The sequence below is a fragment of the Jaculus jaculus genome, chromosome 1 (genome assembly GCF_020740685.1).
Source record: "Jaculus jaculus isolate mJacJac1 chromosome 1, mJacJac1.mat.Y.cur, whole genome shotgun sequence".
NCBI lineage: Eukaryota > Metazoa > Chordata > Mammalia > Rodentia > Dipodidae > Jaculus > Jaculus jaculus.
Genome location: NC_059102.1, coordinates 54200868 through 54226601, shown reverse-complemented (window position 1 = coordinate 54226601; position 25734 = coordinate 54200868). Strand labels below are relative to the sequence as shown.

At 34.3% G+C, this 25734-nt stretch overlaps 1 protein-coding gene across 7 annotated transcripts in view; it reads right to left on the bottom strand.

The window, feature by feature from the left end:
• Rfx3 (regulatory factor X3) overlaps positions 1 to 25734 on the bottom strand; it is a 267617-nt gene that overhangs the window by 37884 nt on the left and 203999 nt on the right. For all 7 annotated transcript variants that reach the window (XM_045150961.1, XM_045150972.1, XM_045150983.1 and 4 more), the window contains 6 exons: positions 13497 to 13618; positions 11875 to 11987; positions 7357 to 7472; positions 6730 to 6884; positions 2839 to 2936; positions 470 to 619 (listed from right to left, as the gene is read on the bottom strand). In XM_045150961.1, coding sequence (XP_045006896.1) covers positions 470 to 619; positions 2839 to 2936; positions 6730 to 6884; positions 7357 to 7472; positions 11875 to 11987; positions 13497 to 13618 — 754 coding nt within the window. The remainder of the gene's footprint in view (positions 1 to 469; positions 620 to 2838; positions 2937 to 6729; positions 6885 to 7356; positions 7473 to 11874; positions 11988 to 13496; positions 13619 to 25734) is intronic.

Sequence of the window (25734 nt, the reverse complement as noted above, 5' to 3'; positions counted from 1 at the left end):
ATATATTTCAGATTTTCACAAGGAATTTGATGAATCTAATTCAGAAGAATAAATCTAGTAACTTTGTTTTTTCTTTTTCTTTTTTCAAGGTAGGCACTTACTTTAGCCCAGGCTGACCTGGAACTCACTTGGTAGTTCCAGTTGTGCCTTGAACTCGCAGTGATCTTCCTACCTCTGCCTCCTTGCCTCCTAAATGCTGGGATTAAAGGCATGTGCCACCATATATCCAGTCTCCGGTGCTTTCTTTAAAAGGTAGGATTTTGTCCCTGATGATGGCACATGCCTTTAATCCCAGCACATAGAAAGTAGAAGTAGGAGAATCAAATGAGTTCGAGGCCATCCTGAGGCTACAGAGAGAGTTCCAGGTCAGCCTGGACTAGAGTGAGACCCTCCCTTTAAAAAAACAAAATAAATGATAAAACAAAAGGAAAAGAAAAAAAAAAAAAGGTTTTGTAAGAAGGTAGCATACCTGGACATTGGCAAAGTCAACACGGTTGAGGTCATTGAGCATCTGGTTGATCTGGGAAGTGTTCTGAAGCACTGCGCGAGCTGCCTGGGCCAGATGATTGAGTGACGTGTATCGTCGCAGAGTCTGGGCAAAGGCACTTACAGCGGCAACCTGTAAAAACCAAGGAACCAGGTATTGATTGTTTTTCTCTTCAAAAAAGAAATGCAATTTTTAAACCTTTTTTTAAGTTGGCTAAACTTAAATGATTTCTGTTTGAAATTTATTTCAAATTCATTTGGTGAGAATTTACTTATGTATTATTTAGCTTTTAAATTTCTTAAAGAATTATTTCCTTTTGATTAGAATACACAACTAAAACAGACTCCCACATTTTTGACATCTGAGTGCACATTAATTAAATTAGTCTTGCAAATAATTTCTCAACTACACAAGAAACTTTATTTAGGATAGTATAAAATCGGTGGTTTGGAATTGTTTCCCTATTTCTTTCAGGATCATCAAAAACTAGGTAAAATAAAACATGCCCTTTATTTAGAAAATTAAATTATGTATCCATAATTAACTGGATAAGAATATTTTCAGAGCAATATAATTCAGACTCACTTTATTTTACAAGTCTGGTGATTGTTTTAGGTGAAATGAGAATTCATGGCTATTACTAGTTAATAAATTTATCAAAGAAAAGCAACTCGAATACTTTCAGAACAAAATTTCTTTATATGGGCTATCAAATAAATTTCTATTCCTCAAAAGTGAATATAAAGAAAAGATCTAGAAGAGTGGACAGGGACTGGCAAAAAGATACATGTAACATAATAAAAGAAGGAAAATCTAGGGAGAAGATAATTGGGTGGGGGAGAATGGGAGGAAGGGAGAAGAGGGAATGGGAACTCACAAAAAACAATTGTATTGGAAAATGTAATACATAACAAACAAAATTAAAAATCTCCTTTCCATTCACTTCCATCATGCTCTGTGCAGAAAAGGTCACAGATTGTAACATGATTTAGGTCTATATGGGATGTTGGGAGAAGCCCATTTTCCTTCAAACAAGAGTCTTTAATACTTTTCCATTTTGTGTTTTATAGTTATCAAGCACATACTATGCCAGGTTAGGTGTCTCGCATATATTACACTGTTTAATTGCTCATCTCAGCATGCTATGGTTTTTAAAAGATTAAGTTCATCGTTGCACACAAATGAATTTAAATGTTAAAAATCAAACCCAGGTATTTTGATCCTTATTACCAGCTAATGGGAAACTTCTTTTTTTCTCAAGGTAAACTCTTTTATTGAGTGTTAAGCTGAAAGAACTACAAAATACCAGTGTCAACAGAAGAGGAAAATATACTTGCTGCCACAGTAAAACATCCTTATCAGTGCTGGAATTCAGTGAGATGGCCAGGGATACAGGGAACTGCAGAGGTGTTTACTTGGAAGAAACTGGAAAGTGCTGTCAGGTATTTGAGGTGTGTCATACATGTGATGATTTTGCAGGTTGGCAGGATTTTTCTGTCATAATCAAACAGCACCCTTTTAAAAATAATTTGCTTTTTCTGGGGATAGAATTCAGTCCATGTTACCACTGAGTGACATCCCTAGTCCTTGGATTTTTGACAGGGTCTCTTACGTGGTTGAGACTCTTCTTCAATTTTCTATGTAGTCTAGGCCTTCCTTAAACTCATGATCCACCTTCTTCACTTCTGGTGTGATGGGACTAGAGGCATATGAATTACAGGCACCCATCACCAAACCATACCATCTTCTTTTCTGCCAGCTTCCCTGCAGCTTTTATGCAGTACAACAGTACTGCCAGAGAGAATTTTCTGTGATGATAGAAATATTCCACATATGTGCCATAGAATAATCATAGCCACTAGCCACATTTGAGCATTTTAATATAGCTAGTGTGACTATGGGAATATATATTTCATTTTACTTGACTTTAATTTCATTTTTATACAGACAAACATGTCTAGCACTGCTGGGCTGGCTGCACAATTCTTGAGCAACAAATCAATGAAATACCTCTTTCTATATGTTTTAGAGATAGAAAGTTTTATTGAAAACCTTAAGGCAACTTAAGAAAGAAAAGAAAGAACTAAGAACTACCTTGGTCCCAAAGATACTTGTAAACTAAAAGAACATAAATAAATTAGCTTTCCCCCATATTGAAGAAAAAGACATATCATGGGAGTCTACTGAAGTATATAGCCAATTAGGTAGAGAATCTCTGGATTAAAACATTCATATCTCTAGCTATGTATAAAACTCTACATTACTGACATACTCATCAATTATGAGATAATGGTTTACTTGAAGAAAAGGTTTACTAAGCACAAAAGAAAAAGCAACGATATAAAGTATACCTTGGTTTGTATCATTCTCTGTGGAATATTGTTCATGGCATTAGAAAGCCAACCTTCAAGGCTTTTTGCAAAATTTCGAATGGCTTGGGTCAAGGCACCTAAATGATAAGTAAAGGCAGAATGATAAATATACCAAAACCCATTAATCTTTATGCTGGTTTAAGGAAAATATGTGAACATAATATCTGATATAACACAGAACAGAATACATCTTGTCCTCAGTGATGAAAATTTAATATTATCCCTACATCTTACAGCATCTAAGATTTATGGTTTGGGGTTTCTTTTTGAAGTTACACAGTTCCCAGATACTTCTGACACCTGCTGGGAAAGGAAAATGTTCAAACATTTTTGTTTATGGTAACATATACCAGTTGTGAATATACTTTGGGGAATTTATTTTTATCATGGACACAACATTCTTCATTAACACTCTTGTGTTCAGCAGCTAAAATTTTCTTTATTCTCCATTTTGATTGCTCTCAAGCTCACAATCCTATTTTCATATCTTTAATTAAAAAGAAATATAGTGAAAGCTTTCTTTTTCTCTATGCAACTACAGCCTATAAGCTAGAATACTGGCCTCTCACTCTTGCTGAAAACAGTAAAGTTAGAATTGTCTGAATGAAAATGTTAAATTACTATTTCTACTTTGCATGGTAGTTAGAACTAAAATATCACTGCAATGAAATTGCATAGAGACCAATGTTACAAAGATAATCCCATCTGGAATTCTTCACATACTTGTGAAAGCCCAAATAGGGACACATGATACAGGATTTTCTAGTGGTCATAAAATGACTAGGAGCCTCTTCAGTGGTCACTAGTAACTATTTCATCATTCAAGGTCTGCATACTGAGATTGTTTAACAAGTCATTCAGTAAATGGTATTTTGCTGCTTTTGTACCTATGGTTCCACATTGTGATGGGTAGTTTTAGATATTTGATAAATGTTCTAAACATCCGTAACATAAAATTATTCTCCTTAGGTTCCCTACAATGTGGTATATGAAAATATGTAATCTGCTATAAGAAACAAGAAATAATATTTGCCAATTGTTCCCAAGAATATGTTAATGACAGGATTAAATTCTTTGTTTTTTCTTTCTGTGCTCAAGTGAGTCTGATATATTTCTTTATTACTTTTAGCAAGACAGGTTTTAGAAGTAATTTAGGTTACTAAAGTTATTTGAAAAAAAGATATAAATTTTACTATTCCAATATTTCTTAGTTGCTTTTATGGCAACCAATTTAAGTATTTTAAAAATGGTCAAATAACAGAAGAGACTTACTGAAATAGTCTAAATGTTGATTAGAAGTACAGACTCAACCACACTAAGTCAGAAAAAGAAAAAAGAAAGAAAATTATGTCTGTTGTATTATGTACTAGAACCATGGAGTGCAGGCATGAATGGAAATGAAAAAAAGAGTGGAAAAAAAATCCTTTTTGTAAATAAGAAAAGTTTAGTTCAAGGTTGAACCTATATTGTCTATTTTTCCCACAGTTTAATTGTTGTTTTGAGGTAGGGTCCCACTCTAGACAAGGATGACCTAAGCTCACTCTGTGGTTCCAGGCTAGCCTCAAACACATGGCAATCCTCCTATCTCCACCTCCTGAGTGCAGGTATTAAAGGCATGTGCCACCACACCTGGCTTATTTTTCCTACAATTAATGTATAACATTCATTAAATTTGAAAGAACTGCAAAACCTTTTATGTGTTATACTTTACATTTTGGAAAACATTTTATATGGGCTTTATTTTACCTAGACAAACAATGGAAAGGAAATTATGAAATAAAAAATATGTTTTGTATATTAATGCTAGTACTATTTTGTACTTAAAGATATTTTAGACTACCTTTAATTATATTCATAATTGTCCATTTACGTGTTACCAGTTGAGTTCTTACACAGTAATTCACACTTAATTTCTTTTTTCATTTTCAGATAAATATATTTTGGAACATAGGAGCTTCAAGCTAGCTTTAAATTAGTATGATGTGCTGACGTTTGGGGGGCTAAAAATGAAATACCATCTGGAGAGAAACTGGTAGAGTACAAATAGTCAGGGAAATCCAATTTAAAAAAAATAATATTTGATATTGTCAACTTTTAAAGATTCATAAGTGGATGAGTTGGAATTTCAAATCTATTCTAAAATGGACTTGTCTCATCCTGCTCAAGATTAGTATTGTACTAAAATGCAAACAACCATGTGAAAACTATCTAAATTATATCTTAAGCTTTATTTTATGAGATTTGTTATAGAATAGTAACTTATTTTTCAAATTTGTCTTATAAGGTAGTGAGCTAATACATTGGGTAATTTCAAAACTGAATAGTTTGAATGTGGAGACAAATAACTTGACAGAAGTGGTTTTCCAATAAAAATCTGAAAAAGTTGAAGAGCAATTTATTACATACTTAAAAATCTCAAGGCTTAAGAACATGAGAATTGATGTGTGATTTAATTTAGGAAACTGTTATGTTCATAAGTTAAGTCATATGATGTCAACACAGAAGCAAAAATATTTCAGAATTGTTTAATGAAAACTAATGCTGTTTATTTGCCTCAAATAAGTACTCACTGACATGTAACTCATGAATCAAACTGTATGTTGGTAGCCAGATATCATACGCTAATAAGCTAACCTATGCATCTCCATTTAAGCATCTCTAGAGATTATCACTCATAGAACAGGAAATACAAGAATAACAAGGTAAAACAACATAGACGAGTCAGTATTATCCATGGCAATATCAGTGTTCATTAATGTTAGGTTAGGACACTTGTAGAACACATTAGCAATGCATAAAATTTTGAAAAATGTCAAATTTTTTATTTCTTCTATATATTTGTATGTGTGTTGATATGCATTATATGTAAATGTGCCTAAGCATCTTCTCTAAGGTGGTAGAGAACATATGAAAGAATTTATACCTTATATTGTTGTCCATTATATTTACAAAAGAGTATAATCATACAAATGTTAACATCTTCTTCTTTTCTTCTATGAAACTTATTTAAATGTTTTCTAGACTAATGTAACCAAATTCATCCATAAACACTGTGCTTGAAGTATGTAGTTACCAATTTCCCAACCTAAAATATGGCTTTTACTTTAATAATGTCAGTATAGAGTGAAAATGTTCCTATTTTTTAAAACTTAAGGTCACTAGTGTACTTGTACAAAGGTAGTTTCAACTGTTTTTAACAGCATATGTAGTAGCATTTATATTTTTATCTGTAGAAAATAGTTTATTTACAAGTTAGCTTTAAAAAAACTATCACTTAGAGAAAGTAATTTGAGATATTTTTTAATTCTCATTTGCTTTATAGTGGGGACATAGTTATATAGATATTTTTCTCATAAAGTGTAAGTTAAGCATTACTGTTCGGGACAATTGAATGTGCAGTTCTTAAGATGATCTAGGTGGCAAAGAAAATGCTTTTATAAAGGAATTCAGCTATATTGGAAACCAAGACAAATTCCTTTCAAACCCAAAGCAACCATGAAAGGGGATGGCCTACAATTAGAGATTTTAATAATTTTTGCTATTTGTAGGGGACTTTACCCTTGTGTTGAATAACATTACATGGGTGCTGATCAGAGAGTGGTTTTGCAATTCATTTATTGAGACTGTCATATCTATAGGTTAGATTATTTTTTAAAAATCAAGAAGAAAATCCTAGAAAACAGGTAATTTTCCAACTTCTCTAAAATTTTGCTTTAGTTTGATTCCATGCAATAGCCTATGTTGCATGTTTTCTATTTAGTAAATTTAAATGAAATTAGGATCAGTCCTGATTGCAAAATCAAATCCCAACACTTCCTAGGTGGTATGTATGAGAACAAAAGCATCCATAGTTGTCTGCATTTAACTTACTAGGAATGGGTCTAAGGACGTCGGGGATGAGAATCTCCACCAGAGCCTGGTACATCCCATGGTCACAGTTACACATCCATTTCAGGATAGACTCATGTTTGCACAGAGTTATCAGCTTTGCTTTCGGAAGTCGACTTTCTATTTCACTCAGATTGCTGGTGTGAATAAATGTCGCAAATGAATAGATGGCAAATGAGGATAAAAAAGAAAATGGACTTTAAAAATAGTTTATCAAATATTACTGAGGTTAGATTATACCACCACTGCACTGGGTGCCACTTGGCTGTATATATGTGTGTGTGTATATATATTTATATATAAACACACGCCCAGAGCTGCCTATCACATTAATATGTTCTGACGGTCTAAAAGGCAGATAGGATAGTAATTCCACGAGGACAAAGTAGCTTTATTGTAGTACCCCAAATTAATAAAAATGGGAGTTATATATACACACTGAAACCTCAAAGGAACAGTTTGTGGTTTGTTTCTAGAATGGTCAAAGCATCAATCAATTCACTTAATGTAATTAGGTAAGGTTCACAACTGGTATACATATCTCTAAATTATTAGCTGTGACATCTACTCAGCCATGAAAATGAATTGGAAAAACATGTTGATTCTGACCTTGATTCAGTAATGGTAGTGCCGTCATTTGGAGTAGAGGGAGAGTAGCGCCAGAATGTTTGCCACAATTTTTCTATCAAGCTAAATTGAAGATTCACAACAACATCCAATATTGCCTAAAAAACAAAACAGTTAAACCAATATATTTCTAGTTCTCTTACTTTAATATGTTTTCCATAATGCATGTCTAGTGTTCTTGCCCCTTCCTTTACAAGTATTGCCCTGTGATTTCTAAGCCCTAGAAACTTGGCCACTCCAAAATGGAATGTACTATACATACTAAAAGTATATAATATATTTAAGTCTTTGAGCCAGGAGTGGTAGCAGAGGCTTTTAATCCCAGCACTCTGGAAGTTGAGATAGAAGAATCACCATGAGTTTGTGGGCAGCCTAAACTAGAGTGAAACCCTGCCTCAACATCCTTAGTAAAAGAAGATAAAGACTAGTAATATATATTACTTATAATATTATGTGTATGTAACTATAGTAAATTCTCATCTACATTCCAAAATATGAACAGAAAACTCTGAAAATAAAGGGGATATAGAGATTCCTTATCACACACAAAGCCCTCTCCAGAAGAAAATGCTTAACTTGTCCCTTAGTCAAATTCCATTAAATAGTTGTAAGTGTGAAGCAACTATTAATACTTTCATACCTCTCTCTGTGTTACTGGTTTAAGAACAGATGAATATGTTAAAAAACAAAGGCCATTGAAGCAGTTTTCCTAGAGTTTTATAACTGTTGATTAAATAACAAGACTTGTGGTACATTTGTTTGAATATTTTTGTATTTTAGACTGAGTCTAGCTGTTCCAAGGATGGGTATGAACTCAGGATCCTCCTACTTCTGCCTTTTTAGTACATATAGTTAGGTGTATGTTCCTATATCTGGCTAAAACCTGTGTAAAGTTATAATTCTAGATAGGCAGGATAATCATTCCTAAAATAAATTATAAGAGATGATTACTAGGGGGGGGATGGAAAGGCCTATGTGAGGACAGGGGAAGAGACTGAGTAAAGGAAGGGTGGAGGGAGAGTTAATCAAAATATAAAAGGGTATGAATTAAGTCATATGGAAACCTACTTTTATGGACAATAGCACAGAATAGCACCATATCCAGTAGCCATAGATTGTTACTAGAAAATTTTCAGTGCCATGGATGGTGTACCTTAAAGTGAGTTGTTGGCCAGGGAGGTCTCTGATATCCCCCAAAACATTGTTGGTCATTGCCAAGGCTCTTGGTTTCGTACCAGGAATACATGGTAAGACCCTATTGCTGAAAACTACATGCTTGGGCTGCAAGGTCAATGAGAAATCTTGTTGGAACTGAGCTGAAAACCTCCTCTGTGCAGATCAGCTTACAGAAAGCTGGAAAAAACTATGCTGCATGCAGCTGCATGGGAAAGAGAGAGAAGTCACCAGTGGAGATAAACAACACTGGACACTGAAAGCCTTAAGATGGATCAGCCAGGCTAAATGTACCAATAGGTGCAATAATGACATGTCTGTTATGAGGGAAACTAAGTGTTCTCTAATTGTATTGGAGGCCTGCTCCATGGGATGGAATACATGCCTAATACTGAAAAACTTTGATGGGGGAAGTCATGATCCTTAGAGGTGTAGTGACTACTGTAGTCTGGCTAAATGCATATATTGTGCTCTATAAACTGCCCAGTAAGTACTTTTCTTTATGTTCATAGCCATGTATTAATGCTACTCTCACTTTTAGTTACAGAAGCTTCTCTCTTCAAATGGCAGTGACTACTGGTATGACTCAAAAGGCACCAAAGCGCTGAGAAGAAGTGACAGAGAAGGGCTCAGCACTAAACATTGCTGTCACACCTTCCAAGGCTCAGGGACCACTGCAGAAGAGCTGATGGAAAACATGTTGGAGCCAAAGGAAGGATAGGACTCCTTACAATGTGCTCTTCCAGACACAAAATGGTTTGAATATCCATGACCTCACAGTGGCTGGCACTACCTACACAAGACAATTACAAATATGAGGAAAAGATGATGACATCAAAATAAAAGAGAGACTGATTTAGAGGGGGAGGAAATATGGTGGAGAGCAGAGTTGTAAAGGGGAAAGTGGGGAAGGGGGATAATTATCATGGTTTATTATCTATAATTATGGAAGCTGTCAATAATAAAAAATAAAAACAGGAATCTGAAATAAAATTAGGCAAAGATTTTAGTCCATCTTCAATTCAGTATCCCTTCAAATAAATCTCAACTCTTTTGAAAAGGACATTAACACCAGCCTCATTTGAGGAAGTTATATAAGCTATTAAAGCACTTCATCATTTGTCCATCCACTTTCTAATATATGCTTACTGTAAAACATATAGGTAAATAGGAATGAAAATAATTTATACCCTATTTGCTTATGAAAAATGACTATAGTATTAGATAAGGTATTGCAGTCAGCCTCATGTTGCTGGACAAGCACCCAACAAACAACAGCTTATATGATGATAGGGTTTATTTTATGACTAAAAATTGTAGGGGAACATAATCAATGGCAGAAGATTCAAACATCCATAGACCCAAATAGAGAGAAACCATCAAGAAGCCATTAAACACCAGAAAGTTCAAATAGCCAGAACTCAGTATTTCCCCAACTATACCTTAGGGCTGGACTCCAAAATCTATATCAAGTGATATACCTCTTCCCCACTGTACCCACTGGAGACTCAAGATTTAAGTCTGAGTCTGTGAGGCCACACATTTAAATCATTACAATATGAGAGCCAAGGAAGCTATATATACAAAGTTCTGAAGTTTGACAGGAACAGATAATTTGAATTTTTATTTTCCATATATGTTATACTGCCTCATAAAAAATGGCATAAGCACTGATAACTTTGAAACAAATAGGATCCCTTTTACTTAGGGAGTATAATTTCTCACACTGATTAATTACTATATGGGTTTTTGTCTCTTCATAGAAAATATATTCATGACAATTGGAATGTTTATGAAAATTTTATAATACATAGATTATTTAAATCTTACTAGAGTTTGTTGCTTAGAAAATCTTACTAGAGTCTTTAGTAATGTAAATAATCGTGTTTCAACTTACACTCTGAGTAACTTTTAAAAATCAGAATTATATTTGTATAAGCTGGTTTACTTACAGCATGGTTGATCTGAGTACAGAAGAGTGAGAAATTTATTAGAGAATTATAAGATTTCCTATTAAATATTATGGTAGATATAGAAATAAACTATTTTTCAATATATACAGATTGTCTAAAATCCTTTAATATTAAGGAAAACATAGTAGTCAAAGGAAACTTTTATTAAGTGGCTTTTTATGTTAAGATATGTTGGGGTCGGGTAGGACAGGTTGCAGAAGATATCTAGCATGCCTATGTTGTTAAAAAGTTAGTATACTTGAAAAGTAATAAGAATCACTGAAGCTATCTTGTTTCTGGAGTAGGAAAAAAATCTGTGGATATTAGAAACTGAAACTTCTTCCTATATCCTGCACTGTCAGCAGTCAGAAAGACTTCCCAAAAAATCCAGTGGTTTGACTTTTAGGTAGCTCACCAATACCTTTGGAATAAAGGAACTTTAATTATAAATACTCTTCAAAAAGAGAGCATAGGAAATTTGTAATCCATTATCCCCTTTGTACCAAGTGAGTAGCAGTTGTATTAATATACTAGCATAAAGAAAGCTCACCTCCTAGACTAAGTCACCAATCTGATGTGAGAAGGAGAGAGTAGGAGTAGAAATCAAAAACACCAAGGGGTACCTTAAATAACCAAAACAAATAAAACTAGCTTCAATGATCCCTGGAAGGAACAGCAAAAGTGATTTGTTAAACATAGTTAGGCATTCTTAATAGAAAAACACATTCAAAGGGTAAAAAGGGTTCACTGAAAACCAAGTCTCTCTGTCTTGTCCCCAGTTTATTTTATACAGGCAACCATTATTGACATTTTCCTATTCTTTATTCTGGAAAGATGTTATACACATTCTTTTTCACTCAAATGATAACATGTCACATGTTTCTGGCATCTGGATTTTTCCTTTAAGAGTAAATAGTGGAGCATATGCCATTTTAGTACATTTAGTTTTCAGTTCTCTGGCTGTGTAGTGGTACAGTTTATAGATGATGTCAAATTTTATACAATTATTAAATACTGAAGTGATAGCCAGTATTTTGCATTAAGAAACATAAAGCAAATTCCTATACAGCTAACTCATCACTCCAATGTAAGTATTTCTGGAGGACAAATAACTAGGTGTGAAATTGCTGCTTCAAGATTCAGATTTGGACTGGTTAAAGAAGCAGAATGAAATGTGCTCTCCCTTTCCTGTGTTCTTTACCTCACCACTCTGAGACAAGGAAGAAGAAAAACAAGTTTATTAGTGTTCAAAAAATGTTTAAAAGAATTAGTGCTAGCTTTATCTATCCTCTAGGGAAAGAAAATTATTATTTTGTTTTAGCAAGTTGTCTGGCAAAACTCAGTATGCGTTCATGCTATGCTTGAAAAGTCTTACCTCACAGTGCTCTCGATAAAGACTCTGTAGTGACTTGATATCCTCAAAGGTAGTACCATCTGGCAGAGAAGAGATTTCAACTTCTCCAAACTCTGGAAGTGCTCGAGATGCATCTGTTACCATGACAACACAACAGAAAAAAGCTATTGTGGATGGTGTCAATTACAGATTAATGAGGGAAATTTTCAGAAGACTAAAAAGGAAGAAAATTCAGAGATCAAAGGTCTAAAGAGCAAGATTTAAAAAAAAATAATATTCAAGCAAAATTGGTAAATATTGGCACAAAACATGAGAATAGAGGAACATGCTTATGAATTTTACATAAACTAAGTTTCTAACAATTAAGCTGAAAAATGGATAGCCCCTTAGTAAAAGAAAAATTTCTTGAGTTTGCTAGTATTAATTTTATTTTTTATTATACTACTTAAATAAAAATGAACATCTTAAACCCATTTTGTTCATATCCTTTACATAATCATAAGCAAGAGCTACAGATTCAACACAAAATCAGTATTAAACTTAAAGCATTAACTTGATGAGATGAAAGATGCTGCCTTCCTATAGCTATACTATCTCGAAACATAAGCATGATGTGATCTACTATGGCTCAGGGTGGCCCAAGTTTGACACCTACACCAACCTGAGCTTTCCTGGTGCCTGTCTCCCCCATTTCTCTTATGCATCCAAATGATGATGAAACTTGTTGCTATATACAGAGACATCATTTACATGGTAAGTCCTACTAAGACTCTCTCCTTATTAGCTTTGGACAATTAATGAAACATGCTCTCAGTATTTTTAACTATTATAATTAGAAAAAAAATATCACAAAACAAAAAATAAAATGTATATTGAAAGCTCAAGGATCCATAAGAATTCATCTGAGGACTTTAGGCATGTTTCAAACTGTAGTAGCTATTCCAACCTGACAGTCTATTTTAATTACATTTGTTGGCAAAGTACACACACACACACACACACACACACACACACACACACAGAGGCACACTCTCTGATAGCACCTATTACTCCTCCTGACCTACTGTCTGGAAACTATGCACAGTCATCTGCAGAAGTGTAAATTAAGTTGCCACATTTGCCTCTTTGGCGATACAGAAATATTCAAGTGTCCATGTTCTACTTCCTAACCCTGTTAATAACAAGAAAAGGTGTACCCATCTATGAAATTATAAAAGCAGTATGCATTGTGATCAATTTAAAAGTATTTCGTTTTAAAAGTTTATAAGTTTTTTCTAATCTGAGACTATGAAGATACAACTTTGCATACACAAACTGAGACTGCTTTTGTACTTGAAGTGATTATTGAAGTAAACAAAACATCATTTTGTCACAAAGGCCAATTAATATAACCTCTCAAAAATACTTTCATAGCAATGAGCCTTTAATTCATATGCATCAAGATTCTACATAATTGAGGAGTTCTGAAAATAAGCTCCATTGAGCATGAGCATGTAGAGATGAACTAGTATCATGTCATGTGTATAGTTTCAGCAAAAAAAATTGAATGTAGGTAATATATGCAAAAGACATTGCACTTAAAGATTACTATTGTTTTCTATAAAATCCTAATCACAACTAATATGCATTATGCCTTAACATACCTAAAAACTGTTGATGATGTTGACTTTGGGCAATTACAGTTTGTTCAACAGATGTGCCTGTCTGTTGACCACTTCCTGTGAAACCATCTGCAACCCCATCCACTTTCTGCATGGGCTTGTACCTAAAAGTATTAAATTGGGAAAAACAAACAAACAAACCAAATTATTTGTTGCTTTTTTGTACTATGAAAATGCCATTTTAATCTAGGTTCTTTAAAGTTTCATGATAGTTGCTGGTGTTTTTTCTTGTCAGTCTCATGAAGCTAGATACAGTCATCTTTGCAATTGTGAAAAGAAAAAGGGAAGGGGTTATATGAAAGGAACTCACTTGAGGAAAATTTAGAAATGATGTAATAAAATAGTTATGAATTACTTTTTATTTGGACAATAGCAGCAATGATGTCCAAGATTACAGTTTTAGAACATATTTTGAAAGTAATGCTTTGGGGCAAGCAGAACAAGGTAAAAGATTTAAATAGACTGGAACTTTAACATAAACTAAGATGAAGGAGCTTGTTGGCACCTAAGAAATATTGACTGATAGATGGCTTTCACTTAATATCTCTAAAATGAGATGACTCTACAAATCTTGTCATATTGTTTTCCTTATCTGCTAAAAGCTCTTATGCATCTTAATACATTCATCCCTTTTGACTCTCACCCACATGTGCAAATAAGAAACTATGTTCTAAACCTACATACCTCCCTCAAAAAAAGAAAAAAAAAATGGTAGTGGTAGAGAACGTGCTTAGCATGATTAAAGTCCTGGGTTTAGCTTCCAGAATTGGCAGGAGAATCATACTCATACAAAAAAAAACAAAAAATCAAAATCAGTTAAAGTTGTTTCTGTCTTTACATCTTAGTTTATAACTTCATGTACCTTCTATGCTGCTAAGATATAGAAAAATTTGCTTAAGCATTAGAAAACAGAATTTATGGGTGAGAAATATCATACATACAATCTCAAGCAACAACCTAGAGTCAGGCAAGCCTCCTAGGACAAACCAACATGAAATAAGTTAGCAGTAGCTACAATTCTTCCTTTTGCTCAGATTATACTGAGCCACTGGTAAGTTACCCATACACAGGTAAATAACCTCCCTCCTATGCTCACTGAAGCAATCTTACTTAAACTCAGTGGGTCACAAAAAGACATCCAAGTTGAAGGGGGATTAGTTGGTAAGAAGAGGTGCAATGGGAATATAAGGGGAACAAGAAGGTAATTAAGGGTAAACTGTGGCCAAAATACATTATAATGCATGAAGAAAGTTGTCAAAAATACATTGATTAAAATGGATAATACAAAAGTAAAATCTATAAGCAATACCAACAATTAGATATATTTGTCTTCTATTTTCTCTCTATTTCTAATTGTATTTATAAAAAGGAACTTCATATTCTCATTACCCAGATATTTGACCATTATGCTAAAACTGTACTTGATATGCATCATTAATTATGCAGTTATTATGAATGTCAATGTCTCTAGTATGCAAATGGAACATACACACTCACAACACATGCAGTCTGACAATAGATATGGATGAATAGACCTGGCTGAAATCATATAAACAATGCTCAGTTTGCCTAAAAGAATGATTCAATCTGAAAGGTTGTAGATTAAAACTTAGATAAATGAACCTTCAGAGCTTATAATTTATTTCCTTATCAAGAATATCTTACAGACAAGTATGAAAAGCAAATATGGAGGCAGAGGACAAGAGTTGGAACAAGACAAACATTTTATCCATAGTATAATTTTAGTGGTGACCTCATCAACTACAACATACTGGTTTTTTCTTTTTCATGAAAAAATAAAACTTTAGCCTAGTATTATATTTAAATGGACAGCCTTCGAGAAATTTCTTCTCAGTTGGTCCAAATTCAGAGACAGATAGTGCATTAGTATTGAGATATTCCAAGTGTCATCCCTTATTTCTTTCTTCCTTGAGGAATTATTTTAGATGGTTCAGAAGCTATTTGTGGCAAGGGTTGTGTACTTATGGGAAGAGCTGTGGCTTAACTATTCTTTGCTGGTGGACTTGAATACTTTCATCTTTTCATGTAGGGAAGCTGTTTGTCTTCATTGATTCATTGTAGCTTTACTTGGATTTTAGCTGATTTTTTATAGCACCAATATAATAACATAAAAGGGTTTAATCATGTACTTTTTATAACTAAGTATGTTATCTTAAAAGTTAAAGAATTTGAATGACTTTTTTCTGCTCTAAATATTTGATATAAAGTTACTAAACTTTAGTATAGAATTATGAAATGATTCTATGTTCATCTGTTCATTATCATGCCATTTTGTTTTAGAGAGCCTCAAGTATGATAGGCATGAATATCAAGGACAAGTAAAATTTAACCAACAAACAAAATGGTACAACTTCACAGGACACATGATATACATCACAATCTACCTTCACACAAAAGCCTGTGGCCCAAAAGCCAAATTATCTACTTCTCTTGGGGGATGGTAATAGGCATTCACATCACAAACAATGTATATTACATTTTAAGATATAGAATTAAAACAGTAAGTATCAATTAATATATGATTACATGTAATAAGAATGACATTGAATGTGAGAAACACAAATTAGAGGCATACTGTATTATGTGACAGATAGAAAATGTGTCAAAACTAGCTTATAGAAGAAAAAGGAGATCAACTGGCATATTCTGGAATAAATATACATGTCAGTACTTAATACAGCAGACATTAAGAATGAAAGCAGAATAGAAAACATAGAGTCGTGAAAAATAATTTTTTCATTAGAATGATAAGCATAAGGATAGCAGGATGAATACTGGCAAGAAATACAGGTAGAAATGTATTGAGTGTGTGTGTGTGTGTATGTGTGTATGTCCAATAAAATGTGTGTAAGCCTCAGTCTCTTCAATCCCATACTGTATCTCTTGGCTAAGAAGTCTGGGGACAAAGTCTGGGATAGGTTTATGCCATAAAGAATAACATCAGGAAGGGCAGAAGATGACTCAGTTCTGCAAGTATGAATGAGTTTCTCAGTAGTGCTAACATTTGCTATCCTTGCATTATTTAAAGTAATGAGTCACATAGTGGCATACCCATAGTTACTTTGGGTCAATGCTTAAAAGAAATTCCTAAATTCAGAAACATTAGACTCAGAATGTCTAGATGTTCATTCTAATAATTACTATCTAAAGAAAATGATCTCTCTACATTGTCGCCTCAGTTGTTTGAGTTTCCTCAGAGAAGGAGGAAGGTTAATAGGGAATCAAGTTAATCACATTAAACACAGGCTAAACCAATATTTGTGACTGCTGATTCTCCCTAAAAAAAATGGTTACAGAAAATTTCCTAGATATTGACATGTAATAGTGTTTCAAAATGGCCAACCTTTCCGTAACATTAAAAACTAGCCTTACTCGAGGCCTACCCAACAGAATTTCTGAGAATGGGACATAGAGCTGGTATTACACACTCTGAGATGTTTCTTATATGGTTTTCATACTCCTAGTTCAACAGGAACCTCTTGCCCCAATGTATATCCTGTTATTGCAATGCTGTGTAAATATATCCATCAACATTAGACGATGCATCATTTCCAATGAATATATAACTAATTTCAACTTTCTCAGCAACTATACTTGAAATCAGAGTATCATTAAATAGACTGGCAAATGAATGTTTAAGATAACATTTTTCACACTATTAAATAACTGTAATTATATTAAATCACTTTATCTAACATTTGCACATTTATCATGGGTAGGACACAGACTGTAAATGCATCACTTTTTAAAGGTGAAGTATAAGTAGAATATTTTAAAGTTTTAAAAATATATTAGTTGTACCTTATCTTAATTTTGATAAAATTTTCAATAGTCTTTTAGTATTGCAACATGACTTCATATTTCCTGTCTCTGTATAATCTTCAAGAAATACTTACTATGTTAAATAGTATACAGGGAGACTTTTTATTGAAGAAAACACCACACACACACACACACACACACACACACACGCCAACCAAACATCAATGTTGCATTATTTCAAAATCATAAACTTTTGCATGCTTAAGGCTATTATCCTTTGTGTACATCTGTTTATTTTATAAATTATCATTATTATTATTAATTTATTTATTTTGTTATTCAAGGTAGGGTTTCCTTCTAGACCTTGCTGACCTGGAATTCACTATATAGTCTCAGGGTGGCTTTGAACTCACAGCGATCCTCCTACCTCTGCCTCCCAAGTGCTGGGATTAAAGATGTGTGCCACCATGCCCAGCTTACAAATTATTTTTAGATTAAGTTTTCCTATAGTAGATTCCTAGAGCTCCTGAGTCATGCTTCATGAGGGAGACCTGTACTGCATGAAAGGAAGAAAAAGCTCTTGGTTTCAAAATTAGTAAGAGGCAAATGATCATTTGAACAGCTTGTAACTCCATGGGCAAGCAGAGCCAAAGTTGGTAATGATTAAGAAATAAAAGAAGCTCTAATGCGTTAAGAGCTGAGTGTATGCATGAGACCTGTCACCAACACAGAAAATTATTAGGACTCTTCCCCCATGAGGTTAGCAATTGCCGTTATTTAGGATTTAGACAGCTGTACTCTACAGTAAGAGTAATATTTTATTAATAATCTGACAAGCACAGACACCGAAGCAGTCCCATGGAAGGCAAAGAATGTAATATACATACATACATACATACATACATACATACATACATACATACATACATACTGTGGTGGTTTGATTCAGGTGGCCCCATAAACTTAGGCATTCTAAATGCTAAATTCCCAGCTGATAGAGATTTGGGAATTAATGCCTCTTGGAGGGAGTGTATTGTTGGAGGCGAGCTTATGGGTGTTAAAGCCAGTGTCCCCATGCCAATATTTGGCACACTCTCTTGTTGCTATTGTCCACCTTATGTTGGCCAGGGAGTGATGTCTACCCTCTGATCATGCCATCATTTTCCCTGCCATCATGGAGCTTGCCCCTCAAGCCTGTAAGCTGAAATAAACCTCTTTTTTTTTCCCCACACACTGCTCTTGGTTGGATGATTTCTACTAGCAATGTGAACCTGACTGCAGCAGTAAAGTTGTACAAAGGAGTAATTGCTATTAAGACACTTGACTGTGTGGCTATGGACTGTTGGAGCTGATTTTCAAAAGGAATGTAGAAGGATTTGACACCTTGGCCTAAGAGATACCTTGTAATGCTCTAAGTACAGCTTAATGGACTATTCTGATTAGAGTTGAAAGACCTGAATGCAATAAGAACTATGGACAGTGAGGTTTGCTTTATGAGGGTGAGAAAGAGCTTTGCCTGGACTGGGCTGGCAGTTTGTGTGAAAAGCTTGCTGTTATGGCATCTCCAGAGAAGTTGTATAGAGTTGCTTTGCGTAGAAATGAACTGCTGTGAGCAGAGGGATATGGCACAGGAAAAAAAAAAAAAAAAAAAAAAAAAAATTGGGTGGGGGAACTGCTACCCATTCAGCTTGCCATTCACAGATTACAACCTTTGAGACTGGGCCAGCTGACCTGCACTGGGGCAACAGGAAGAATGTAGACTGTTTTCAAGGGGCCTGAGTGCTCAAGAAGTGTCCTGTTCTTCAGAGTCTGCTTTATTCCCTCCTGGATTAACAAAATGGCACCTACCTGGTATTGTGGAGTATAAGAAATGCAGGAAAGGGAGGGTTATTGAGTTTGCAACATGATCTCATGTTTTGGAAATGGCTGTGGGCAGTGTGAAGCAGGTTTGCTGGTTGCCTTCATGGATACCCCATGGGGCCATGAAGATGAACTGTGGATTGCAGTGGAGACTGTGGGGAGATGCCAGGACCACAAGATGTGTACTAAGGAAAGCTGCCTGCCCTGGCTGAAAATTTCTAGGACTGTTGAGTAGCCTAGCTGGAGGAGTGGAATTGGAACTCCAGAGACTTGTTGCTGGTTAGGATTATCAAACTTGGAGACTTGTTACTGACTAGAGTTGTTGAACTTCAAGCTACTGAGTTTGATGTTTGCCCTGGTTGTTTTAAATCTTGTATTGGTTGAATACTTCTTTGCTATGCCCAATGCCATCTTTTGTAAGGTGAGTATTTATTCTTGGGGGATTTTTTTGATATAAGGGCTCAGTTAAAAGATCTTGGACTATAGGGATGTTTGAACATCATTGGGATTGATAAAAACTATGGGGACTTTTAAAGTTGGACTGAATGCATTGCATTTTACACCATGGATGGTTATCATTTTATGGGGTTCAAGGGTAAAATGTGGTGGATTGATTCAGGTGTCCCCCATAAACTTATGTGTTCTGAAATGCTAGGTTCCCCGCTGATGGAGATTTGGGAATTAACACCTTCTGGAGGGAGTGTATTGTTGGAGGTAGGCTTATGGGTGTTATAGCCAGTTTTCCCCATGCTAGTGTTTGGCACACTCTCCTGTTGCTATTGTTCACTTTATGTTGGCCACGGGGTGATATCCACCCTCTGATCATGCCATTTTTTTTCCTGCCATCATGGAGCTTCCCCTCGATCCTGTAAGCCAAAATAAACCTCTTTTCCCCCACACCAAACTGCTCTTGGTTGGTTGATTTCTACCAGCAATGCAAACCTGACTGCAACACATACATACATACATACATACATACATACATACATACATACATACTACTATTTCAACTAATAGTATCAAGTAAAAAGATTTTCAACACTAAATAAAACATTTTGGAAATTTATTTCAAAGTAGTTGAAAAATATTCAAATAAAATAAGAATTATATAGTCCAAGAATCACTACTATATTTATAATTCCTGAAAGTACAAAATTGTTTGATTTGCATAAAGAAATAAAAATGTCCAGCTGACAATCATGCAAAATCTTCTACTATATCTTGTAATTCTACTTGACAAAGTTGTCCCCCAAAGTCTTTAGATTACTTGAATGTCCAACATGAACCAAGTGACATAAATAAGAATGGCTCTGAAACAAATAGTGAATGTGAAGAGATTCATTCTTTAAGATAGCAGGTGATCCATTGTTGTCACAAAGTATACCTCTAAGTCATTCAAATGACTTCTAATATCAGCTTTGCTGATTAAAGACAAGTTTTCATGTCATTGTTTTAAAATATTTTATTCATTATGTTTTTATTAGCAAGAAAGACAGAGAGAGAGAGAGAGAGAATGGATGTGTGCCAGGGCCTCTAGCCACTGCAAAGGAGCTCCAGTGTGTCACATTATGCATCTGGCTTAACCACTAAGCCTCCTCTCCAGTCATCCATATTTTCTTGGGAATACTTAGAACATTTGTATACTGCCTTGCTCTACATCTACAGGTAGGCAAGAAGTGGAAATCATTCAACTCAGATGTTGTAGTTGTTGGCTAAAATGAGAATGTTTAATAAATCTGCTAAGTGATCTCCTAAAATGAATGAGAAGAGTGAGGAATGGCTTCCTGATTTTATGTATTTCTTCAGTTAGCCCCTTTTGTTGCAAGTGCCTTACATAGTAAGTGTGCTTGTACTTCTTTCATCTATAACTGGCTCTTTCTAATACATGGATTTCTTAACAGTCCACACATTCAGTACTTAGAGAATGGCAATCAAGTTGTGCTCAACATTAGGAAATCAAGTTTTTGAGGCTCTATATGTGAAAAAAAGTAGCTTTGAGATTTTTGCAAAATGAAAAATTAGTGGGCCTAGTTTCCCTATCAGCAAATTATAATATAGTTACCAAATGAGAACTTACATAAAACGTGCTTACTAGAATACATTTTAGAGTTGAATCTGCTCCTTAGAACACTAAGTTTGAATGACATTCTTTATTATCAAATCTTGTATGTATCACTGCAGTTTAATAACACTGTGGTGTGATTCTTTATGATCCTTGTGACTTTGGCAGAAAATATGACCATTACATCAGGAACTAGTGAAGTCACATAATTAACATTAAATATGTTAGTAATTAGTGTCAGGATTTCTTATTTTTGTCCAGAAGCAAAATGCACAGAAAAATACCAGGCTGTTTTCTCACTAAAGATTCCTACCATGCCGGACATCTTTGGAAGGACTTTGTTTTGTTTTGTATTTTGAGATAGGGGTTTGCTCTAGCCCAGGATGATCTGGAATTCACTAATCACTATGTTGTCTCAGAGTATCCTCTAACTCACAGCAGTCCTCTGACTCTCTTCCCAAGTGCTGGGATTAAAGGTGTGCACCACCATACCCAGCTTCAGAAGAACTTTCTTAATGTGAGATGCTTATCCTCCTGAAAAGAGCCCTGTCCAGAATGAGGTATCCTTCCTTCTTCTTTAGAAAAATGCTCAAAATGGAAGAAAAAGTAGTTTCATCTTTTTTTTCTACTAGATCTCTCTTTTCATCCTCCACATTGTCACAAAGTTTCATTCTTTCACAGAATCCACCTCCCACCAAGAGATTATTTCAATGAATAGTAAGTGGCATATGGACTCACATAACTAAAGCGTACTTGTTGAAATGTGGTTTGCCCCTGGGCAAATACATTTTGTGTGAAGGTCTCATTCTGTAGTCTAGCCTGTATTTGAACTTGCAGTAGGCTATGCTTAACTTTTAACAGGTTCTGTTGCCTCAGCCTCACAAGTCCCAGGATTTCATTTAGGCATGAGCCATCACTCTTGACTACAAAATTTTTATTTTAAGTAAATGTTTCTACTTTGTCTTCTAACTTTGAGAATTGAATTCTTATAAGAATAAAGGCAAAGGGCCAGGCTCTTTTCCAGGCTGCTGTATGAATGTGGATAAGCTTTTAATATTTCATTTTCTTATGAGGGAGTTTTGGAGTAGGTAATCTCTTCTGTCTAGTTCAAACATTATATTATCCCATGATCTCTTAGACATATACAGCTTATAGTTACATGAGCTTGTTGAGAAATGATAAATGTTTTTAAATATTTTGAGAATAGCTACTGGCATAAATATGGTCAAGCACATTATAATAAGTATTTGGCTGTACTGCACTACTTTTACTGCAAGATCTGGAAAAATTGTTAAAACATGTTTTATGCACTTATGTGAAGTATCAAAAATAAACAGCGCAAATATTTGTACACAGTCTGTAGTCCTGAAAATTATTAATGTTGTATTGTTCTTCTATAAATTAACTTATGTGTTGCCCAAATTAAGGTAAGTAAATTATTCAATAAGAATTTTTCCTAAATACTGAAGATTATCTAATTTTAATTTAAAATTTATTGCCATGCATTATCAACCAAAGATATTTTTGAAATATTTTTTCCTCTTTTTGATTACTTATGGAGTCATGCTATACAAAATAATTATTCCATTGTGTTAGCCTAGATTCTAATCATTAAAGTCATAGTAAAACAGTAGTTGGAGTACTTGGGCACATTTGACCCTTCACTGAATGCCCACAGAAATCTGCTGAATAGAAGATCATACCTACATATAATTTTTATATATTTTTTTTTGCTAGCAGCCATATCCCATGAATGCCTGTGGGCAAGTAGATGCTAATCTGTTGTTTTTTTTTTTTAATTTTAGGTAAATGGTTTGAGGCTGGATTAACCTTTTCAAGCATGTGACGCTACATGCTCTGTGACATTTGCTTCTCAACCAGAAACTCTTTCCATTTATTTCCAGAGTCTTAGCTCTACTCCATATAGTAGCAGTGCTAGGAGACTGATTTAGATAAAAGTGGAAATTTTCTTTACTATCCTTTCAAATTTTCAAACTAAATGTCTTATAGAAGACCTCAATCATACAATAATAACCATCATCACAACAACTATTATAATTCCAAATTCACTGGAAAATTTTACAAATAAAAACCAATACTCTAATTATCAAAACAATCATTATATATACTTGGCTTTTTATTATAAGCAAATGAGAAACATAAAATCTACACTATGGAACATGTGGATGCAGAAATAAATTTATCATTCAATAACTTCTAAGGTAACTATTCAATCTGAATTTGTTTAAATATTAAATATTATGACTGGTACAAAATATTTTAAACCTTTCAAATGTTACTTGTATTTTAACACCATAGTCTTTTCTTATATAAAATTTAACTTAAGTAGAATAATTTGAATCTTGCACCATTTTTCAACTTATAAGTCACAAAATAAATGCTCTAATAAGTTATTCCCATTCCCACCTGCATTTTCAACATGCTTTGAACTTTATACATATATGCAGACTCTTGGAGATAAACTCTTTGTCTCTTATGTGACTGCTTCTACATAACCAGGTAACTGTCTTCAGATAAGGCTGTGGATAGGATATGGACACATGACTTCAGAAGCACAGCTGAAACCTCTTGCATATCCCAATGCATGGCCTATGGGGTTGACAACACTCACACCCCAGCCACTTATAAAGGTATCATTTTAAGAGCAATAGCATAACTTATATTACAAAAAATAACCATAAAAAATCTCAGTGTACAAAAAGAAGGTTCAGTACGTTTGGTTTTTTAATATTATTATTTAATAATAAAACAAACCCCACAAGAAGGTAAAATTGGTAGAATTCATAAATATTTTAAATAATTTTATACCTCCTCATAAGAACATTCATATTATTCCTATTTCTAACAGCAATTATCCCTACCTGGACATAGCAGGTGTTTTCATGGCTCCTTAACCTTTACAGTCCTAGAATCATGTTTCATAGGAGGTTATTAAAACTTTTAGTTCTTGCTTACCTAATTCAGATGTTTTATAATGTATGACTCTTGAACATGTCCATATTCAGGAAAGCTTACTAGATTTCCTCATAATTAAATCATTGAAAGCAGTTGGCTTTAGCTGTCTTAGATACAATTTATCAATTTTTATAATTAAGTTTTATTTCTAACTTTCTTCTTGATTTCATCATTAGCTATACAGTGTATTGCTACTCTTTATGGAAGCAGAGATCACACCAAAAAGTAAATGCTATGAACTTGATACTAGTAAATGGAAAGTAACTAAAAACCAAAAAACAAAATAGTTTATCACAACACACATTCTCTATCAATAATCATATAAGATACTACTCTATGATTTGTTACTTTAACCAGAGATCTTAATTTCCCTGAAAAAAAAATATATATATATATATAAAGCCGGGCATGGTGGTGCACACCTTTAATCTCAGTACTTGGGAGGCAGAGGTAGGAGAACTGCCGTGAGTTTGAGGCCACCCTGAGACTCCATAGTGAATTTCAGATCAGCCTGGTCTAGAGTGAGACCCTACCTCAAAAATCAAAAAAGAAAAAAAAAACTCAGTAATGAAAACAATTATTGAGAATTTTTGAGTTAAATATCTAGTCCTTGAAGTACCTTTCCAAAATAGTCAGTCTTGAACTGAGTCTTCCAGCTAGAACATATACACAGGAATTATGACTGTGTTAAAACCACTTAACAAGAGTCCTTACCTCCAGTCTCTTCCCATTAAATATGTCTTGCCCCAAATCAAAAAGTCATCACTCTAGAAAAAATCAAAGTTTCATTGTTTTGCTTCAAAGCCTAAAATAGCTTCAAAGCTATGTTCTGCACAAAGAACAGATGTATTAGCTTTAGATACAACTAATTCCTTAGGTTCATGGCATAATCTGCTACTTACATTGCATCTCTAAGTACGCTACTCAACCTTTCCCTCAAATTTCATTCTGAAATACCAGCCTCACCAAATCATGGGCTATCTACCAAAGACATCATGACTTTCTCCTACACCCTTATGCTGACATTGTTCCTCTATCTTCAGCATTCCTTTCTTTCCTTTTCTTTCTCCTCTTAGTTCCTACAAATATCACCTTCTCTATTAAGTTTCTTAATCCTCCTTCTCCCACAGTTTTATCAAAGCAATTCTACATATACCTAATTTTCTCAAAAGTGGGACTGTGTCTTATCTTTGCATTCAGGGCCAAACACTCTGTGTTTACTAAGCAGATAAAAGATTACTATGTGATATATTATTTCTACAACAGCACCTTTGAACTAGTGCTGTGGACTAGTATGGATATGGAAATCTGGCCAAGGCAACAAATTATTCCAGACCAATGGAATAGAACCTAGTCAGAAATGTCCTTTATCTTAGTCCCTTCCATAGCTTTAGTTGAAAAGAACATTTTTAAGAATGCAAATATAGGGAAAAGCTGAGCTATACTGCTAAAGGGGGAGGATTTAAAAATTGTTTAATTTAGGGCTGGAGAGATGGCTTAGCAGTTAAGGCATTTGCCTGCAAAGCCAAAGGATCCCTG